Source organism: Arachis ipaensis, chromosome B2, assembly GCF_059453495.1.
Source record: "Arachis ipaensis isolate K30076 ecotype BB chromosome B2, ASM5945349v1, whole genome shotgun sequence".
NCBI lineage: Eukaryota > Viridiplantae > Streptophyta > Magnoliopsida > Fabales > Fabaceae > Arachis > Arachis ipaensis.
The window spans coordinates 120,299,223-120,318,160 of NC_142437.1; the positions used below are offsets into that span (position 1 = coordinate 120,299,223).

Consider the following 18,938-nt stretch of genomic DNA (forward strand, 5'->3'; position numbering starts at 1 on the left):
TTTAGAGTTGGTTCCATATACTTTTCCAAATAATAAATATTTTTAAAGTAAAACAATCTAATAAGACAAAATAGAGCTCGATAATATTTTTGAAGTACTTTGTTAGGTGTACACTAAAATTAGCTATTAAAGTCAACTATAGTATAAAATACATGTTAAAATATAAATACATATTGAAAATAAATTAAATTACACATGTATTTATACATAAATATATTAATGGCTGATTTTAGTGCCTGATTTTAACGTATGAATAGTATTTTTAAATAAGATTATATAGGCTTTGTTTGATTCACATTATTATGTCATTCTAAAAATAGTTTATATACATACCGTGCGTAGAAGAATAATTAATTGTTTCTTTTTGTATAGAAAAATATATTAAATAAATTAATATAAATAAATAATTAAAAAAATTATATAAATTTTACTATATATTTTATATAAGGGAGCCACTTAGATAAAGATGTTTAAAACGTTTTTTTTTAAGATGTTTTTTAAAAATTAAAATTTAATACATATAATCAATTAAATTGTATTATTTTTATTAAAATTAAACTAGACAAATCAGTTTAGCAAAAAAATTAATAAATTAAATTTTAAATCGGTATAAATTAATATTTTTTATAAAAAATTACTACAATATTCCTATTATAAAACACAACTAAAATATTCCTATTATATATATATATATATATATATATATATATATATATATATATATAAATTTTAAAAACTTTAAATTCTAACCCTATAACGATAGAGAAGAAAATGGCTAGAATTTAGAATTCTTAAAATTAATATATATAATAAGAGTATTTTAGTCATTTTATATAATAGAGATATTGTAGTCATTTTTTATAAAAAATAATATTAATTTAGACAGATTCAAATTTTGATTTACTATTTTTCGGTTAAATTAATTTGTCTGGCCTAATTTTGACAAAAATAACATAATTTAAGTAATTATATGTGTTAAATTTTAATTATTAAAAAATATCTTTAAAAAAAGACATTTTCTGCTATGGGAGCATTCCCCCTTTATATAAAGATACAAAATTGTAATTCTTTTTGTGGGTAAGATAAGATGACTTTAGGAGAAACTATAGTATAGGTTTTAAGCATTCTCCTTGTTAAGTTTGATATTGGGTATATGAAATGATGACAAATATTTTTTGGGTTAAAGTCCAAATATGTTTAATGTATGTGTTAAGTGATGCAGGTCCATTTACATGTTGCTTCAGTCCCTTACATGTTAATGAGAAACAAATCAAAATATATGAACCAAGAGAGAAATCCGAATATTCATAGTTTAAACAAACGAAAAAAAAGATAAAGTAACATTTGGCAATATTATGGGACAACTTAGTCTCTAGTAAAGCAGCAAAGACATAAGGACAATTCTACTACTCCAAGGATTGGTAAAGCAAAGTTTAGAAAGTGGTAGAGCAATGTACAACAAAAGTAATGGCACAAAACTAGAAATGCTATGCATGCTAAGGAAGACAGCAAATCTAAGAACAGCAAAAGTAGTAGAGCAGCTCCTTAATAAGCAGAGTTAGTAAAGCAAAATGAAAAAAGAATTACATGCCAATAGAAACAGTTTTAACGGAAAAAAGGTACAAGAAATTGGAAGAGACAATGAAGAAGAATTAAAAGAACAAGCTGCATCTATAAAGACCGGCCTCACTTCAACATTTGAAAAGAAGGAAAATAGAGTCACACTTGAGCATCACCTCATACCATCTAAGCTGAAACATTTTCCTTCATTTTATGCTTCATTTATACTTTTAGTATCATGGCTATCTAGTGTTATCTTCTGTAATTGAGAAAAGGATGAATATGTGAGTTAAAAAAGTCATGAGAGAAAAGACAAGAGAGACGCATGAAAAAGCCATTGAAAACTTTGTGTATTTGAATTTTTGAATTAGGAGTAATTTCTCTTGTCAAGTTGAAAAAGTACTTGGTGTGTTTGAATTTGTTTAGGTTTCCCTTCTAATTTAGGACAACACTTGGATTGCTAATTTGCTAGGCTTTGTATTAGAAAGTTTAGTGGTGGATACTAGATGAATGTTGTGGTGGAGAGACTTAATATAAGTTTCATGACACTTAAAAATCGAACCAGGATATATACTGACCTCACTCTCTTCTTTTCTTCTCTGTTATTTCTAATTTTAAAGACAAAATAAAAAAATTTTCTGCATAATAAACTTCTGCAAAAATAAAGTGTCAAAAGAACTTCATTTTAAATTCGACTTGATTCAATCCCATTTTCAAGTTCTAGTTGTTTTATCATTCATGTACTTTTAGGAGTTAGCAGTTGGTGAGTAGATTGTACTATTGTAGTATTTAGTTAATTTTTTTATTTTTTGTTGATTCTTTTTAGTTTTTTCTTTGTCAACTTTTGTTATGGTTTCTTGAACATGCAAGTTTAATTAACCAATTAAATTATTGAAGAATGGATAACTGGTAACTATTATATTAAAAAAAAATATTTATCTATACTTTTAATCATTTATTCAATCAATATATAAAACTAATGTGACTTAGTATAGTTGATCATATCCACAACTAAACCATTGATGACCTATCCTTGGGTGCACTTTGAATCCAAGAATGAGCCATGCTATAATTCAATGTCCTTGCACTGGAAGTAGGAATAGTGATACTCATCAGGTAATGTCCTAATGTGAATTAGTATTGTTATATAAATAGTCATTAGTTTTACGGTGTCATTATATATATATATATATATATATATATATATATATACACAATAACAATCACCACTATAAATATTTAAAGTTTGCATTGACATTCAAAATTTAAAAAAGAAAATATCAAAATAAATGTTTAAACATGATACCTAAGATTGTTCTGCCAATTGAATTGTTGCTTATGAGAATAGTTTCTGCATATATAGTTATAAGTTGTTATAGTAATGGGTCAACTAGCCTGTTCAGGGTTCACCTTGACCTTGGAAGGTAGGTCTTCTATGAAATATTCAATCTTCTTCTAAAATATTAATTTTATAAGACAAATCGGTAGATTTGATTTATAAATAAAAAAAATAAATTTGAAATTAAGAAATTTGTAGGTGTGATTTTCTATTTTTTTTTAATATAATTTCTATAACTGGATAAAACAACCAAACTTCGTTAACAACGCAAAACACAACCATCTTTCTAATATTAAAATTAAAAAGTGATGTAATGATTGAGGTGTAATTTTATTTTTTAAATAATTGTTAATAGTAGTTGTTATTTATAATTTTTTTTTGGTGACTAGTTGTTATTTATAATTGTTGACATAAAATTTATACTAAGAATATTTTGATGAATTAAAAATATTATTAAAAGGGTAATTTTCTTAATCCAATACTTTATAAACAATGATAAATGTAAACCATTTTAGCAATTTTGTTAAATATTATACTACTATACAATTTAAATCTTAGATAATTTTAATATCTTAGAATTAAAAAAGAAAGTACATACCCTCCCTTTATTTTATAATCAAGAAGAATTTTAGGCTGATCAAATAAATGATAAATCAGTCACCAAAAAAAAATAAATGATAAATCATTTCTTCTTCTTTTTTTTTTTCTTTGTAGGCATACATTAAAAAATAAATAAAAATTAGCGAACTTGTGGGAATAAGATTCGCAGCACGTGGCTATGGTAATGGCAATTACCTCGTATTGCCACGTGTCGTATTTGCCACAATTGCGTTAGATCCACATCATGGGAAAAAAGAGAGTTTTTCTTCTTATGATACATCATACAACACGTTAAGCTTCGTTGAGAGCTTCGGCTAAGCTTCTATAATCAAACGCACTAGAAATTGCAATTGAATTTTGAAACCCTAAAAATTCGATAAGGGAAGAAAGAAACACACAAACATGGGACTTAGATTCCGCAATCTGAATCCCATTTACAGAGCCTGCATTGCCAGACTCTCATCATCTTCGCAAAATCGGACAACGGCAAAGAAATCTCTGAATCTCTATCCAAAAGAGAGTATTTTTATTTTCTCGGAGAATCCCGCGTTCAGAATCCCCAGAAGAGAGCATTTTGGTCATTCTCATCACGACCACGATCACCACCACCGCTTCTCTCAGGATCTTAAGGAGGTAATTTCATCGCTCGTGATGTAATTAGCAAGTTAGTTAGTTCGTTAATTGGTTTCTCATGTTATGTTAGTTTTGAGTAGTTAGATGTTAGTTATATTCTGTTAATATCAGTTTCTTCTGTTATGGTATGCATTTATGTTATGTGTTAGTTATTCTGTTAAATTTAGTTTCTGCAGTTATAGTAAATTACTTGTAGTTAGGTGTCAGTTATTCGGTTAGTTTCTCTGCTGTTATGGATAGATATGCAGGATTTGTGTGTACTAGGACTCGAGTGTATGAATTATGGATAATTGAGATTCTCATCTTTTTTGTTCAATTAATTCCGAGATTGATAGGAGGGGGAGAATATTTTCCGGTTGGGTCTCGCTGCCGACATTGGGTTAGCCACTGGAAAAGCCTTCACTGGCTATGTCTCCGGGAGCACTGCAATCATCGCGGATGCAGCTCATTCCATTTCTGATGTGGTAATGTATTGTGTGATGTATTATGATTATTTATAGTAATAATAATAATAATAAATTATTGTACATGGTACATGAATAAACCCTCTAGTCATGACATTTGGAAATTCAAGTTGAGTTTTTTCTGACATCACTCTCTAGTTAGTGAGATTAGTCTCTTCTACTTCTTGTTCTGTATTAAATGAACTGTTCAAAGTCCGGTTTGGCCTATATATGGTTTGATAAAGTGGTTAATAGTTATTGAATTTTTCTTAGATAAGTGAAACTTGTCGGAAACAATAAAATGTGATGCTCTTGTAATTTTTGGAGGTTTCATGTAGGCTGAGGAAAAAATAGCCCTTACAACATAGCAAAGAGGGCTTAGTGTGGAACCTCTTGTTCTTTTGAGTGCAGTGGTTATTCTTTTGTGGTCGCCTGAAAGCTTGTGTCATTTTTCCACTGCAGGTTCTGAGTGGCATAGCTTTGTTATCTTTTAGACTTGCCAAGGCGCCTAGAGATAAAGAACATCCATATGGTCACTTGATTTGTATCTCCATGCTACTCCATTTATCTCTTATATGCTTCAAGTTACTGTTTCTTATCCATATGCATGGACATTAAATGTTGGCATTTTATTCATTACTAAATGTAGGGGTCATTTGAATACAATTGTATGTTACATGTAAGATCGTGGTTATAAGAACAGAGTAGTATCACATAATGCAATTCTTTTCCTGATATTTTGTTGTGATTAGATTACTGACTAGTGCATGGTTGCTGTTGATATTTATTTATTTAGTAAAGATTCACAAGACTTGATTCTTTCATGTGGTTTTTTTTTATGTCTTTTAAGATTACATTTCTCTATCATTGTATCTCAGGACATGGAAAGTTCGAGACTTTGGGAGCTCTGGGAATCTCTTGTATGCTTTTGGGAACAGCAGGTGGCATTGCATGGCATGCGGTTGATATTTTGATGGTACACTTCAATAGTTGAATAATTTTCTACTTCATTGTCTTTGTTGCTTCACTTATTCATATGACCAAAATCATTCAAATAAATGCTGAATAAGCTTTTTTCCCCCCTTTTTGGAAATAGATTGCAAGACATCTTTTTATTACTGCATTCTTATCAATCTGCAGGGAGTGTTCTCATCTGGCCCTGAAATGGTTAGCCATGCAGTGGCACATGAACATGTGCATAGTCACGGACATGGTGGACATCACCATGGCATCGACATGGAACATCCTATCCTTGCTTTGAATATGACTATTCTGTCAATATGTGTTAAAGAAGGGTAATGATATTATTTAATTTTAACATGCACATGTGTTTGGAAGAGGCCCTATTTTCCTGATTCCTATTCTAGTCACCTATTCTAAGTATGTTAACTTTGCAGTGTGCTAACTATTTTAAGTATGATTTGATTATGTCCACTATTAGATTCTGTATTTTATTTTAAATGTTGGGGATGTAACATATTGTTCCTTCTCCAAGACCTCAGTATTTATAGGTGTCTGTGAATTGTTAGGCTTTACTGGATAACAAAACGAGCTGGTGAGAAGCAGGGTAGTGGACTGATGAAAGCAAATGCATGGCATCATCGAGCAGATGCTATTTCATCAGTAGTTGCTCTCATTGGAGTTGGTAAGGACTAAGGAACTTTGTTTCTGAAAGGTTATTCATTTTAGTTCTTTGGTATATTCTGTTATGATACTGGCTAAGTACATGTCACGGATTACGAGGCACTAAGAGGTGTGTTGTTGCCTTGTTGGGTTAAAAATAGTGATCGGTTATGACGGGTTGATGCTATTAGTATAATCAGGACATCATTATAAGGTAAAGGGACTAAATCAGTTGGAATTTGTAGTTTGAGGGATCAAGTTGATAAAGTTAAATCTTAGCAACTATACAAGTATGCATATATTTGTCTTTTGAGGGACTAAAATTACATTTCGATCTAATTTCTGAAAGGCCGTAAGATGTCATGCCTCTGTATGCATATCCTCTTTGCACAGGATTTGTTTCTCTAAACTTGATTTATGTCTTTTTTATTGCTTACAGCCACTGACCCTGGACTTCCATCTCCATTTTAGGAGGGTCTATTCTTGGAGTGAAGTTTCTAGATCCCCTTGCAGGACTGCTTGTGTCAGGCATGATTTTAAAAGCTGGGGCTGAAACTGGTTACCAAAGGTAAGGTTCATAATTATCTGTTCCACTTCAGTTTATCATTGCTTGCTATGTGCCTGCGAAGGGAGTTGGTAAAAGATTGTCCTCCTCCAGAAGTATCTATATGCAATTTTAGTTATGTCCAAACTTATAATCTAATCAACATGTTCTTTATGATTGATTATCAGTATCTTGGAATTGGTGGATGCTGCAATCCCCGCACAGCATTTGGATCCTATTAAACAAACGATATTGCAAGTTGATGGCGTCAAGGTTTTTCTTCTCCTCTTTGGACTTTGCATGTGATATCTCAAATAATGTCATCCTTTTTACTTGAATAAATACATGAAATTCTTGTTTCCATTTTTTTGTATGCACCGCGCTTTCTAGTTCTGTTTTGCATATTTTATGGACTAAGGTTGTATTCATTTCTGGTTATTGTTAACTTTCTTTCAATAATTTGTATGCAGGGGTGTCATCGCTTAAGAGGAAGGAGAGCTGGCTCATATCTATATCTTGATGTACATATTGAGGTTTGTTCTCCCGAATTGTATGTTATGTCACATGCATTATGCATTGGAGATTCCTGATTCGATTGCATTATGATCCTATCTCCAGGACTGACTTGCTAGCTTCCTGTTGTAGGTTGATCCTTTTTCTAGTGTTAGTGCTGCACATAACATTGGTGAAAATGTCCGAAAACGAATTCACAGGTCCCATCCAACTGTGGCTGAAATCTTCATACACATAGGTCTTAATATTCAATTTTCATAGTTTCATAAATTTCTTACTTTGCCCGAGGAAGAATCTTATTGATTTATTTATTTTAATATCAATTTCTTAGCTGATATGATTATCAAATTTCTCTTGTAGATCCTGCAATGTCATGTCTTTCTCCCAGCACAACAGATCAACAAGAAGATTCTTGGAGTGAAGACAAGGAACATGGTAGTATTGCTTCTGCTGAGGATAATAACATTGAAGGAATTGTTTCTGATATAATCTCATCGAATTTCCCACAGGTAACATTTTAATCTATTCCATTGTTTGTGGAATTTGAGTTGAGTTTTGAAGTTAGAATCACTTGTATTTTCAGATGTCAGTTGAGCGTGTAACACGGCACATGTTTCAAGGCAAGATCGTCCTTCAAATTGAGGTTTCCATGCCCCCTGAAATCCAAATTCGGTAAAATTTTAATTTCCTAACTTTGATGAGTTTGGCATGTAATTTGAAAGAATGTCTTGTAGTAACCTATGTTGACTTAACTCACAGAGATGCAATGGAAATAGCAAAACAAGCAGAAAGAGAGGTTTTGAAAGCTGTCTCAAGTGTTATTCATGTTGGCATTCAGCTACGTTTGGGGCAACCATTTTCACATATTAGCCATGATTAGAAGTTAGACACATTCAAGAAAATTGGAGAGAAAAATTCTTGCATTTTGGTATGCATAAGGTTAAGCAGATTAACATTAAAAAAATGTTTTTTTTTTTAAGTATTATTCTATAGCCAATATTTTGAAAGCGGGTTCAATAGTTGCGGAAAATTCAATAATTTATTTATGATGAGAAGTTATGTAACCATGAGTTGCGGAAAATTCAATAATTTATTTATGATGAGAAGTTATGTAACCATGACAACAACAGAACACACTGCAGAGTTTCCTTGAAGCCATGTAACACTACTGAATGAATGTGGTTAAACAATCAACAGATTTCTCTCTGAGAACCTTGTAGCTTTGGTTGACTGTGAGTTAGTTCAATCGTGTTTATTACTACTTCTGATTATTATTAAATGTTAGAAATTAAGACAACAGTTTTCACCTTCTAAGAAAATTTATTTCTTAATTACAAAAATTTGAGTGACTGTGACACTCTTGATACTAAGTACTAACCACCAAACAAATAGCTGGCCCTATCTTTTTTCATAAATAAATAAATTTCGATAAATTTGACATTGGTCAAATGGTCATTTTATCAGTGTTAGAAGATGTATCAAGACACTTTGAAAGTTTATGCCAATCTAGTTTTACTTTCATGAAAATGTAAGAGTAGAACTCGCTTAACAAGATTGCCCTCATTTTGCTTCTTAATGACTTGAATTAGGGACTGTTTAGAAAAAAAAAAAAAAAAACAAATTTTTTATCATTTTAGTCCAACATTATAATTTCTAACAAAATTTAATTATCAAATGAGTTCTAATTTTTTATTTTCAAGGTAATTGATTTAGTACTATTCTTAATTTTTCTAAATTCGGTTCACTTGCCTGTTACACTCTGTTGCAAGAGAGTGTTAACTACGCTGTAAGTAATTTCATTGAAATTTAACTATTGATTGGATGAATAAATTATTGATTACACGTTTAGGTCATTTTAACAAATGGAATATATTTTTCGGGTCATTTTGTCAAAAACAAATGTTGAGATCCGTTTTATCAAAAGTTAAATTTTTCGGGTGTTAAAATAGCTATTTACTCTATAAAGTATAAACCTAACATTACAATAGTTATCAAACCCAATTTGACCAGAAACCTGGTGGTCTAACCGGGCTGAGCTACCCTTCAAACTGCTTAAAAATCTCATCAGACACGCAAAAAGTCGGTCTGGTACGTTCGGATTTAAGCAAAATCGGTGAACCGGCTGGTTTTCATAAGTGGGACCAGGTCATGGTTAATTTTTTTTTAATTATAAACGATGTCGTTTTCAAGTAAAGGAAAGCCAAAACCACTCGGTGTCTCAGTCTCGTCACACTCTCACTCAAGCTCACCTCTCTCATCTCTCGTCTCCGGTCTCTCTCACTGCCTCCGGTCTCGCACTCAAGCTCGTCGTCGTTTTCTGTCTCTTCACCGTCTTACAGTAAGCGCGTGCCTTCCCTGCGCTCGTCATCGGCGGCGGCAGAAACAGAAGGTTCCGGGGCTGGTCGTCGTCATCGCTCTTTGTCTCGTCACCGTCTCGCACTCAGTCGGGCGCCTTCCATGCGCTCGTCGCGGGCGGCGGCAGAAGCAGCACGTCCCGGAGTTGGTCGTTGTTGTCGTCTTCTTGCTTCGAGCCTCACCATCAGCTTCCTCCTCACCGGCAGCAGCTGGTCCCCGATTTGGTGAGTTTCAACAAATTCCCCTGCTCCTTTTGCTCAATTTTGTTGCTGCAATTCATCTCTTCACCTTGATTTTGTTGCTGAAAGTTGAATTTTTTACTGATTATCATCATTGAACCTTGAATCTGTTGCTGTCTATTTGAAAAAATCATTAGCTAAATTTTTTGTTGCTGTAATTCATTACTGCACCTTGATTTTGTTGCTGAAAATATCACTGAACTATTTTTTTTTGTTTCTGAAAATCATCACAGAGTTGAATTTCTTCCTGATTATCATCAATCTATTGTTGTCTTGCTGAAATAATCACTTAGCTAAATTTTGTCTAGCTGTAAATCTGTAAATCATATTTTGAGCTAAATCTTTTGTTGCTGAAAATTATTATAGTTGAATGTTGAAAATGAGGTTCATGCTCTGTGCAACTCATAATAAAATTCTTCAGTTAAATTGTTGTTCCCACGCTCCCTGTTTTTTTTGGCTAGAATTTTAAAAATGTCTCCATCACAACTCAGTTGCTATTATGAATTATTTATTGATTTGTGAAAAAGACACAAATGTAGATATAGATGTTTCAAATTTGTCCAATGAAGATATAAATGCCGACTTTGAGATAACCCCTTGGATTTGATTTACTGATTGTGTTATCTTTTGCTCTCTCTTGTTCATTTAAATTGAGAAAATATTTTGTACTAGTGACTAGTTTATTATCTCTTTTTGCATCATATGTCTAAGAATTGATACTTGATTGTTATTAATATGTTTATGAAGTCCTGCATTTTAAGTTTTAACTTTTGATTTTAATTTTATTTTTATAATTTTACATTTTTATTTAATTATGACCGGGTCAACTGGGTGAATCAGTGACCTACCAGTTGAACCAGTAACCTAGTCGTATGACCTAGTGATCTGGTCGTATGACTGGGTCAATTACTAGTTCAATTTTGATAACCATGAATTTAACTGCCCTCAGGATTGCAAATTGGTTCCTTTTTATTTTTTAAAATGGTTTTTGCCTACGCAAATGCCCTGAAAATTGATCAGTAGCTCAATACACACTGCAAAATTCAGATAAGTAAAAATGCTGGGGAAGGTTTTAGCATCATCACTAGCTCTAGCTAAAGTTCAATTGCGCAAGAATCTCTACTCTAAGTCTTTGCTTCTCACTCTCAGACCTCTCCTCTCCAGTAGTTCCTTACTTCGCAAAACAAGGTACCTCTCATGGAAAATTTTATTGTTATGCAAAAAGATGTGAAATGAATAGTTATCTCTGAATATTTTTGCCATTTTCTATGCTGTGTGTACATTTTCTACTTGACATAATGATTAAAAGCATAGTTAGTATTTTGATTGTGTTGTTGACACTTGGATCATATGTTTTTCCTTTGAAATATTCTGAAACAACACATAGGATGCTTTTTAGTTAGAATGCAAATAGCCATCAGCTATGCCCTATTTATAAGTTATGAGTTCCAACATGGTTGGCCTTTCATTTTTATCACTTAAGGTGAAAATGGGTTATAATGTATTAGATGACAGAATATTATATCTAGCTAAGCTTTTTTAGAGTAATGTTATAGTTTCACCCTTTTTTATTTTAGTTTGGCAATGATCTTATGTGATCAAATATTTCAATGTATTACTCATAATTTTTTTCCCCTCTCTATTTTCAACTTCAGTTAGCTGTAATCTCACATGCGAAGCCAAAACTTTAGATTCATTATTTGCTTGTACATTGCCTAACACTGCAATAGCTTGAACTATGTTATATATACAGTTTGTGGCCAGCAACCGACTTTTGGCCACTATGATGTAAAAGCACATCCTTTCTTGGGAGTCACAAGCTTTCATTCAGGTCCACATCTCAAGAATAATGATAAGGCCATAGAACCACGCCAGGATTCTGAAAAATCCTCAAATGCTGATGGTTCTGGTAATGCCCAAGTAAAGAGAAAAAAACTGAAGGGCAAAAGAGCAGTTGTAAGATGGCTAAAGTTCTTTAGATATAAGAAGAAGAAGGAGTATGAGAGGATGACAACAGAGGAAAAACTGTTATATAAATTGTTAAAGGTAAATTCCTTTTTTTCTAACGTAAATGAGTCAACTGCTTTCATTGTTTTCCACGATCGATATTATTTTTTGCTTCTTTATGTGCGCCAGATTGAATTGATATACTATACAAAGACATGGAATGAAACAGATTCTTTCTTTTCCATGTTTACTTTTCTCAAGAGTGAGATAGCTTTTGCATTTAACACCTATAATTTTAGTTTATTGCGATGTCTTTTATGTGTATAATGTCAAGTAATTAGTGTATGATGCTTTATTCACTGTTCCAGGCTCGGAAAAAGGAAGAGAGACTCTTAGAAGCCTTGAAGAAGATTGAGCCTGCAGAATCATCAGAAGCAACCCATGATCCTGAGATATTGACGCCAGAAGAGCATTTCTTCTTCTTAAAGATGGGTCTCAAATGCAAAAATTATGTGCCTGTTGGAAGACGAGGAATTTACCAAGGTGTGATTTTGAACATGCATCTGCATTGGAAAAAGCATCAGACTTTGAAGGTGGTGGTGAAGACATTTTCGCCAGAGGAGGTCAAGGAGATTGCAAAAGAGCTGGCAAGACTGACTGGAGGGATAGTACTTGACATTCATGAAGATAACACAATAATAATGTATAGAGGAAAAAATTATGCTCAGCCACCAACAGAGATTATGTCTCCACGTATCACTCTTTCAAGGAAGAAGGTAATGTGTCTAACGTTCAGTGTAGTCATTTCTGAATAAGAATAAATTTAGTGTTTCGTCAGGCTACACTATGGTGTGTGTTTAAACATCTACTCCTAAACTTCTAGTTCGTTTTCGTTGTCGACATTTCCTAATTTTATATTACAACTCTTACTTTTACTTTATTATGCCACTCAAGTACATAGTAGATTGGTGCTTCTTCTTACTCTGTCTTGTTCGTAATCTCATCTTATGTAGGCACTGGATAAATCCAAATATAGAGATGGCCTTAGAGCTGTGCGGAGATATATTCCTCGACTTGAGCAAGAACTTGAAATTCTTCGAGCACAACTAAGCAGCACAACTGAAAGTAACATAGATGCCATTGAGGAACTCCATAAAGGTGACAAGGAGAGGATTGAGTCTGATAGAACTGTTTCTAAATTTTTCCAGCAAGAGAACTCAGATAAACTTGATCAAATCATAAATGATAAGATTGAGTTCCCAGATGAGGATGAGACTGGTGCTGACTCGGATTTGGATTCAGATCTTGAAAATTTATCGGATATCTTTGAGACAGATTCAGATACAGATAATCTAGTGAAGGATGAAAAGCCTCTCTATTTGGATGAGTTTGATAATTTAACAGATCAAAGTGATGGAGAAACAGATGTCTTTGAGGACCATCTTAGACAGATATCCTTGGATTCAAAAAGTACAGACAAGGATGTTGACTCACCCAAGTTTGATGAAGTTGACAAGATCTTTCTGCAGGCTGCATCGTTTTTAAAGAAAAGACGAAAATGAAATATTTTACCAAGGAAGTATAATTTTGTAATGTTTTAGTGTTCTTATTTCTTCCAGGTGGAGGGAAAGGGTGTTATCATTGATATGATACGAGCAAGAGTTAGATAATAATCATTCATTGGGCAGAAATTCTTTTTCTTTGTTTTTTTTTTTTTAAATTCCGAACAAATTGATAGACAAGATATCTTCTAATGTTCTTCGAACCCATTAAAAAACAGCTGGATATGGTTTATATCATATGTCCCAAACAGATTTCTCCATAGTTGAATCTCCATGTGGAATGTGATGCTGAAAGTGATTAATAAGTGGTAACCTCTGTTGGCTTAATGCTTCTAATTCCAATCTCTGTTGTTCTTGTTGATGATGATGATGTCTCTGAGGTTCATGCAAATTCCCTGTAGCTCTTGAAGTTGACCCTCCAACTCCCAAGAAATCATGAACTGTTTTCATGTCATTACTGACACCAAACCTTGGTGCCCCCATTTGGTTATTTCCTTCTGCAAGGTCTCTTTCATGGACCAAACTAGTAGCACCAACCTCTTGTGTATTGTGATCACTTCCCATGAACATTGTGCTAAGCATTCCTATATCATTATTTGTTGTTGACCCATCATTACTATTGTTATTAGCTTCAAATATCAGTGGCATTTCTTGCTGCCTTTTATGAAAAAATTGATCAGCCTGTGGATTGAAGTGATGATCATAGGAAGGAGGGTTATTACGGTTATGGTGCTGCATAGCAGTAGCAGCACCAGAAACTTGGTCAGGACCGGCCATGGTAGTAACAAAGGGTTTTTGCATCATGGGGGAGTTAATGCTGTTGCTGCTTGCAGCAGCACCCATTTGTGCTGCTTTCTGCAATAATGCAGTTGCAGACATGTGAGCTGAGCTGGAAACAAGACCCAAGTTCTTGCTGCTATCTTGGAAGTAATTGAAACCAGTGGAGTTGTTGGAACTGAGTTGAAGGCTTGAAGAAGAGGTAGGGAGAGCGTGCATGCTCTTTGGACCACCAAATAGTGTACCTGATGATGAACTTGTTGGGGAGAAAATGCCCCCACCAATGCTCATGGACTTGAATGGCACAGGTACAATCTCTTGTGAGAGTGTTCTAAGTGGATTGTTATGGTTACTGCTGTTGAGTTCTGATGCATTACTGTTGCTTAGGGGCATTGTGGCTATAAGATCAGAGACTTGTTCATTTTGCAAGTTTTGTGGCACCCCATTTGTTAATCCTTGTTGATTTATTCTGTTGTTTTCCTCAGTTAATGCATCACAAAAGGCCCTGTGTGTTATGAAGCTGTCCCTTCTGCATGGTTTCAGAGAAATGAGTTGACAATATTTAGGACCACTCTAATGGTCAATAAGTACTGAATTTTATGGCTTAAAATTTAAGGCCCACTTGAAAATTGTTTCAGAATGTAAAATACAAAAATATTAGGGATAGTAATAGAGACAAAGAAAATATTTTATTTTTGTTATTTACCTCGTTTTAGGTGGGTGGAAATACCAAAAACATGTCCTAAGATAGAAAGTATTTCAAAACAATATTTAATTATAATATAAGAAATATATTATTTGTATTCATTTTATTTCGTATATTAAATTCAGCTATATTTCTACAATTGGAATTGTAAGACCCATTTTATAAAATGAATATATGAAATATTTTTTAAAATTCAACAACCTCGGGTAGCCATAATTACAGATTGAAGAATACTATAAGATTAATAAAATTTATTTTTTTGATCAACAATTAATTAGTAATGTTTAAAAACGTAAACTAAAAATATATTATTGAATTATTAGATTAACAAATCAGATTGATGATTAAAAATATTAATAAAAAAATAAATTTTACAGATATTTAAAAATTTTCTCATACATATTTATGTACATTTAATGCGAGAAAGTGGGGGAGTCAATGCCAAATATCACAACTCAATGGTGCCATACGTGTTTGGCAGAATTGATACTGTCACAGTTGTGATGATAATAGTATTAATTACCGAAAATTTTAACTATATTAAGATATATTGAAGTGACATATCTAAGGAAGAATAGACCACACCACATGCAAAATAATGGAAAATAAATGTTATCTGTCACATTCACATCTTTTTATTACGAGCACAAACTACAATGAAGCTCAAGTGAAAAAAATACTGAATAATGTGCTTATTAATCTCTATAAATATTTGTGTTATTCACTTATTTGTACTTTAAAAGTTTTACTCTTACATATAATAGTAGTAGAAGAGAGAAAACAAAGGAAAAAGAGAGAAATTATTTTCATCGAATGAACTTACAATGTATAGTCCTCCCCAAAAAAATGCAAGAAGGTGGATTCAAATATTGCCTTTACTTCTCCACAAAATTGAAGATACACTATATTCTGAGGGTTAATTAATAATGAATAAGAAACAATTATAAGAAACATTAAAAGGCTGTTTATGAAAGATTATTTTAAGATATAAACAGCTAAAAATATTAAAATTTTACTAATTTAGTGATTTAAGGTTTTATTTGATTTTTATTTTTTGGTCTTAAATTTCATTATAATTTTTTTTTCCTTATACTAAAATTCTTTTAGAATAATAAGAATAAAATTTTAAACCTTTGGTCATGTATAAAAACACTTATATTATGTTATAAAATTATTATTTCCAAAAATATGAAAAGTTAGATAAAAACACATAAACAACTATACATCTATCCATATAATTCAAACACAGGTGCAAAAAAGAAATAGAAAATGTGTATGCAAATAAATTCTTTCAATATCTTTTCTCAGTTGAACTTGTAAAGTGTGACCACATATTATAACCTACTCAAATAGAACCATGAAAAAAATATGATATCACACATTACATGATCAACTACTAAAAAAAAAAATAAGAGGATCAAAATTTGAAATGTTTACCTGGAGAATATAGTTCCACAATCACATTTATATTCTCTAGTGCCACATGTTTTCTGATGAGCCTTCCAATCAGATTGAACAGCATATTTCTTTGAACATTTGTCACATTTCCACTTCTTCTCACCATGTTTCCTGCTGTAATGTTTCTTTATCCCAGTGAGATCCCCCAGTGCTCGGGCAGGGTTATGGTGCACACACGATTTTTCGGGGCACACGTACACCCTCTTCTTCATAGCCTCTTCTGTTGTTGCTCTTTGCCTTAGCTTCCATGGTAGATTGTGACCTCTCCTATGTAACTGAAGGTTTTGGTCCCTCTGAAACCCTTTGTTGCATATCTCACATATGAATCTATTTGTTGCCATTAATGTGGTTGGTGATAATGCAATCACTTCTGCATTTGGATCTGTAATTTATTCAATCGTATCAATTTAATATCTTCATCACACTTCGCAAAAATACGTACATTAATAGTGACACAATATAGTATTAACTATCCTGATATTATTATGCGAATGAATTATAGTTCAAATAATATAATCTTTTTATATTTATCTAAAAGTCGTGAGTTTGAGTCTTTCTATTTTTGATAAAAAAAAATCTTGATATTATTATAAAAATACGATAATTGTTATTATTTTATTATATATTTAGATTATTTTTTAATTAATAAAATAAAAAATAAATATTAGTTGTTGAAAAAATATCTATCTCAAATGTTTTTTTTTTTAAATAAAGAGTGTACGCATAAAAGAATTAATAGTAATAATATGCTAAATAGTTAGCTACTTTCTCTCTGGCGTTTGAATTTTATCTCCAATTTATTTTTATTTTTAAAGTAATTTTTTGTCTGTTAATTAATTTTGTTTCAGAAACATTATAATATCTAAATATAATTTGTATATAGGTATATTCATTTTTAAATATACTAATTTTTATGGATTCAGCATTTATTGATTGGCAGAAATGTACTATATATAGGATCAAGAACAATCATTGAAGAGTAAGAGGATGCATATGATTTGAATAAGGAAAATTCACTCTATGTTATTTCATGTTACTTAATTAGAAAAAAAAAGGTGGTAATAGAAAGAAAGTATAAAAAAGCAACACTTACATTCCCATAATAATAATAATAATAATAATAATAATAATAATAATAATAATAATAATAATAATAATAATTTTATAATAAAATAATTAACGCAACATGCTAATTAAGCTTTTCTAAAACACTATTTAAGCCTTTAAAATCAAGCTAGAAATCCTAGAATAGTAGAATTTGACCAGAAGAGTTAGTAATTAAGATGCACAAACCACATATATAATTATTTCAAGGTAAAATTTTATCTTGCCTAAACTACTTACACTTTTATGTGTTGGATTTATTTGGTTAATATCATCCTTAAAATTGAATATAATTTTAAGAAAATAAACTGCACCATCATCATTACAAGTGGTGGCTATATATAGTTTTGTGTTTAACATACAAATTTTTTTATACAGTTTAAACAAAATTATAATTTTTTTAAATAATAAAATTTCACAGGTGCCAAAAACAATTAATTAATTAAAACTTAATATCATCATCACATGATATATTTTCTCTGTACATTGAAATTATGAAACTGATTAAAAAAAGTAATTAAAATATTTTTTTGGGGATATATAGTAAAAATGATTTTATGTGGAATATAATTTCAAAAAACTGAATGAAAATTTCAGGGTATATAGTTGAGTATACTTGCCTGGATTTCCAGGTTGGTTTCTTTTCTTCTTGATTCCAACTTGTTGCTTTTGTTCTTGACTTGTGGAGTTGTTGTTTTTGCAAGCACTAGAAGAACTTGAACCATGATGATGATGATGAGGGTGATTTTGTAATTGCAACTGTTGCTGTTCTTCATTCTCCTGTAGTTGTTCTTCTGAGGAGAAACTACCATTATTATTATTATTATCTTCACCTGAAATGTTTGACATTTAATTTGAAAGAAACAAAGAAAAAAGAAAGAAAAAGATAAAAAGTGAATAGAAATGAAGATTCTGTGTGTATATGTTGTTCACTAAATTCCAGAGCTTGGTTTTTGGGTGAAACAGAAAAGTAAGGAAAGGAAAGGAGTTATTTGAGGAATTAGGAAGCTATAGCAATTGGTGCTACCATGATACCAACTTTGGAAGCTGGTCTTGTTTGGCTTTATATAATTATATAATATTGTCCATATGAAGACAACTACTAGGTAAAATACCCCCAGCTTCTTGGCATCATGGTAATATTCCAAAAATTAATAAAGTAAAGGAGAAATAACTTCCTAAAAATTTACACTTCCATCAATCATATTAGTTTTTTTTTTAAAAAAATATTAATAAAATTTTTTATAATAGTAGACGTAAACACATTATTTTTGAAATAGCTCTTATATTATGATAAAATGTCTTAATTTTTTAATATAATTTTTTTATGCTTGTTATTATGGATAATTTTATTGATATTTTTTAAAAATTAATCTATCCGAAATATAAATGTTTAAAAATTTATTTATTATTTTATTTAAATTAATATTATTTCTATTATATATATTATATATTTTTATCTATTTTTATTTTTATTTTTATTTTTACTTATTTTTGTAATATAATAAAATAATAATAGTAAATAAGTAGTACAT

General features: G+C 31.3%; 3 protein-coding genes across 7 annotated transcripts; 2 read left to right on the top strand and 1 right to left on the bottom strand.

Annotated features, from left to right (window-relative positions):
• Nucleotides 1-3,769: 3,769 nt before the first annotated feature.
• LOC107626128 (Cation efflux family protein) lies at nt 3,770-8,461 on the top strand. Of its 2 annotated transcripts, XR_015904965.1 has the most exons (14): nt 3,771-4,132; nt 4,468-4,596; nt 5,038-5,107; nt 5,454-5,551; nt 5,716-5,870; nt 6,105-6,220; nt 6,670-6,766; nt 6,931-7,015; nt 7,213-7,275; nt 7,388-7,493; nt 7,616-7,764; nt 7,839-7,927; nt 8,015-8,315; nt 8,363-8,461. XR_015904965.1 is itself a non-coding variant. In XM_016328918.3 (13 exons), exons 1-13 carry the CDS (start codon nt 3,902-3,904, stop codon nt 8,133-8,135), a joined length of 1,509 nt encoding a protein of 502 aa, XP_016184404.1. In that variant the 5' UTR covers nt 3,770-3,901; the 3' UTR covers nt 8,136-8,461. The 2 variants fall into 2 exon arrangements, 1 of the variants encoding a protein (XP_016184404.1); XM_016328918.3 differs by having other exon boundaries at nt 3,770-4,132; nt 8,015-8,461.
• Nucleotides 8,462-9,447: 986 nt separating this feature from the next.
• On the top strand, nt 9,448-14,600 carry LOH1 (RNA-binding CRS1 / YhbY (CRM) domain protein). 4 transcript variants are annotated; one of them, XM_088504074.1, is made up of 5 exons: nt 9,448-9,834; nt 10,799-11,037; nt 11,603-11,895; nt 12,165-12,572; nt 12,810-14,600. In XM_088504074.1, exons 3-5 carry the CDS (start codon nt 11,857-11,859, stop codon nt 13,356-13,358), a joined length of 996 nt encoding a protein of 331 aa, XP_088360200.1. In that variant the 5' UTR covers nt 9,448-9,834; nt 10,799-11,037; nt 11,603-11,856; the 3' UTR covers nt 13,359-14,600. The 4 variants fall into 4 exon arrangements, with proteins under 4 accessions (XP_088360200.1, XP_016184406.1, XP_016184405.1 ...); XM_016328920.3 differs by having other exon boundaries at nt 9,471-9,834; nt 11,580-11,895; XM_016328919.3 differs by having other exon boundaries at nt 9,476-9,834; nt 10,897-11,037; nt 11,580-11,895.
• Nucleotides 13,593-18,252, bottom strand: LOC107627937 (uncharacterized). The gene is made up of 3 exons (XM_021116462.2): nt 18,024-18,252; nt 16,279-16,681; nt 13,593-14,664 (listed from the first exon to the last, which is right to left on the bottom strand). Exons 1-3 carry the CDS (start codon nt 18,250-18,252, stop codon nt 13,593-13,595), a joined length of 1,704 nt encoding a protein of 567 aa, XP_020972121.1.
• Nucleotides 18,253-18,938: the final 686 nt, after the last annotated feature.

Bases quoted from the DNA above. Each gene is read 5' to 3' on its own strand.
- LOC107626128 (XM_016328918.3), top strand. From the start codon at position 3,902: ATGGGACTTAGATTCCGCAATCTGAATCCCATTTACAGAGCCTGCATT. The intron at 5,108-5,453 runs GTCACTTGATTT...ATTGTATCTCAG, and splicing joins AGATAAAGAACATCCATATG to GACATGGAAAGTTCGAGACT. The intron at 7,016-7,212 runs GTTTTTCTTCTC...ATTTGTATGCAG, and splicing joins TGCAAGTTGATGGCGTCAAG to GGGTGTCATCGCTTAAGAGG.
- LOH1 (XM_016328920.3), top strand. From the start codon at position 10,907: ATGCTGGGGAAGGTTTTAGCATCATCACTAGCTCTAGCTAAAGTTCAA. The intron at 11,038-11,579 runs GTACCTCTCATG...ACACTGCAATAG, and splicing joins TCCTTACTTCGCAAAACAAG to CTTGAACTATGTTATATATA. The intron at 12,573-12,809 runs GTAATGTGTCTA...CATCTTATGTAG, and splicing joins TCACTCTTTCAAGGAAGAAG to GCACTGGATAAATCCAAATA.
- LOC107627937 (XM_021116462.2), bottom strand. From the start codon at position 18,252: ATGTCAAACATTTCAGGTGAAGATAATAATAATAATAATGGTAGTTTC. The intron at 16,682-18,023 runs GCAAGTATACTC...AATAAATTACAG, and splicing joins AAACCAACCTGGAAATCCAG to ATCCAAATGCAGAAGTGATT. The intron at 14,665-16,278 runs GTAAACATTTCA...GAAACCATGCAG, and splicing joins TGTGGAACTATATTCTCCAG to AAGGGACAGCTTCATAACAC.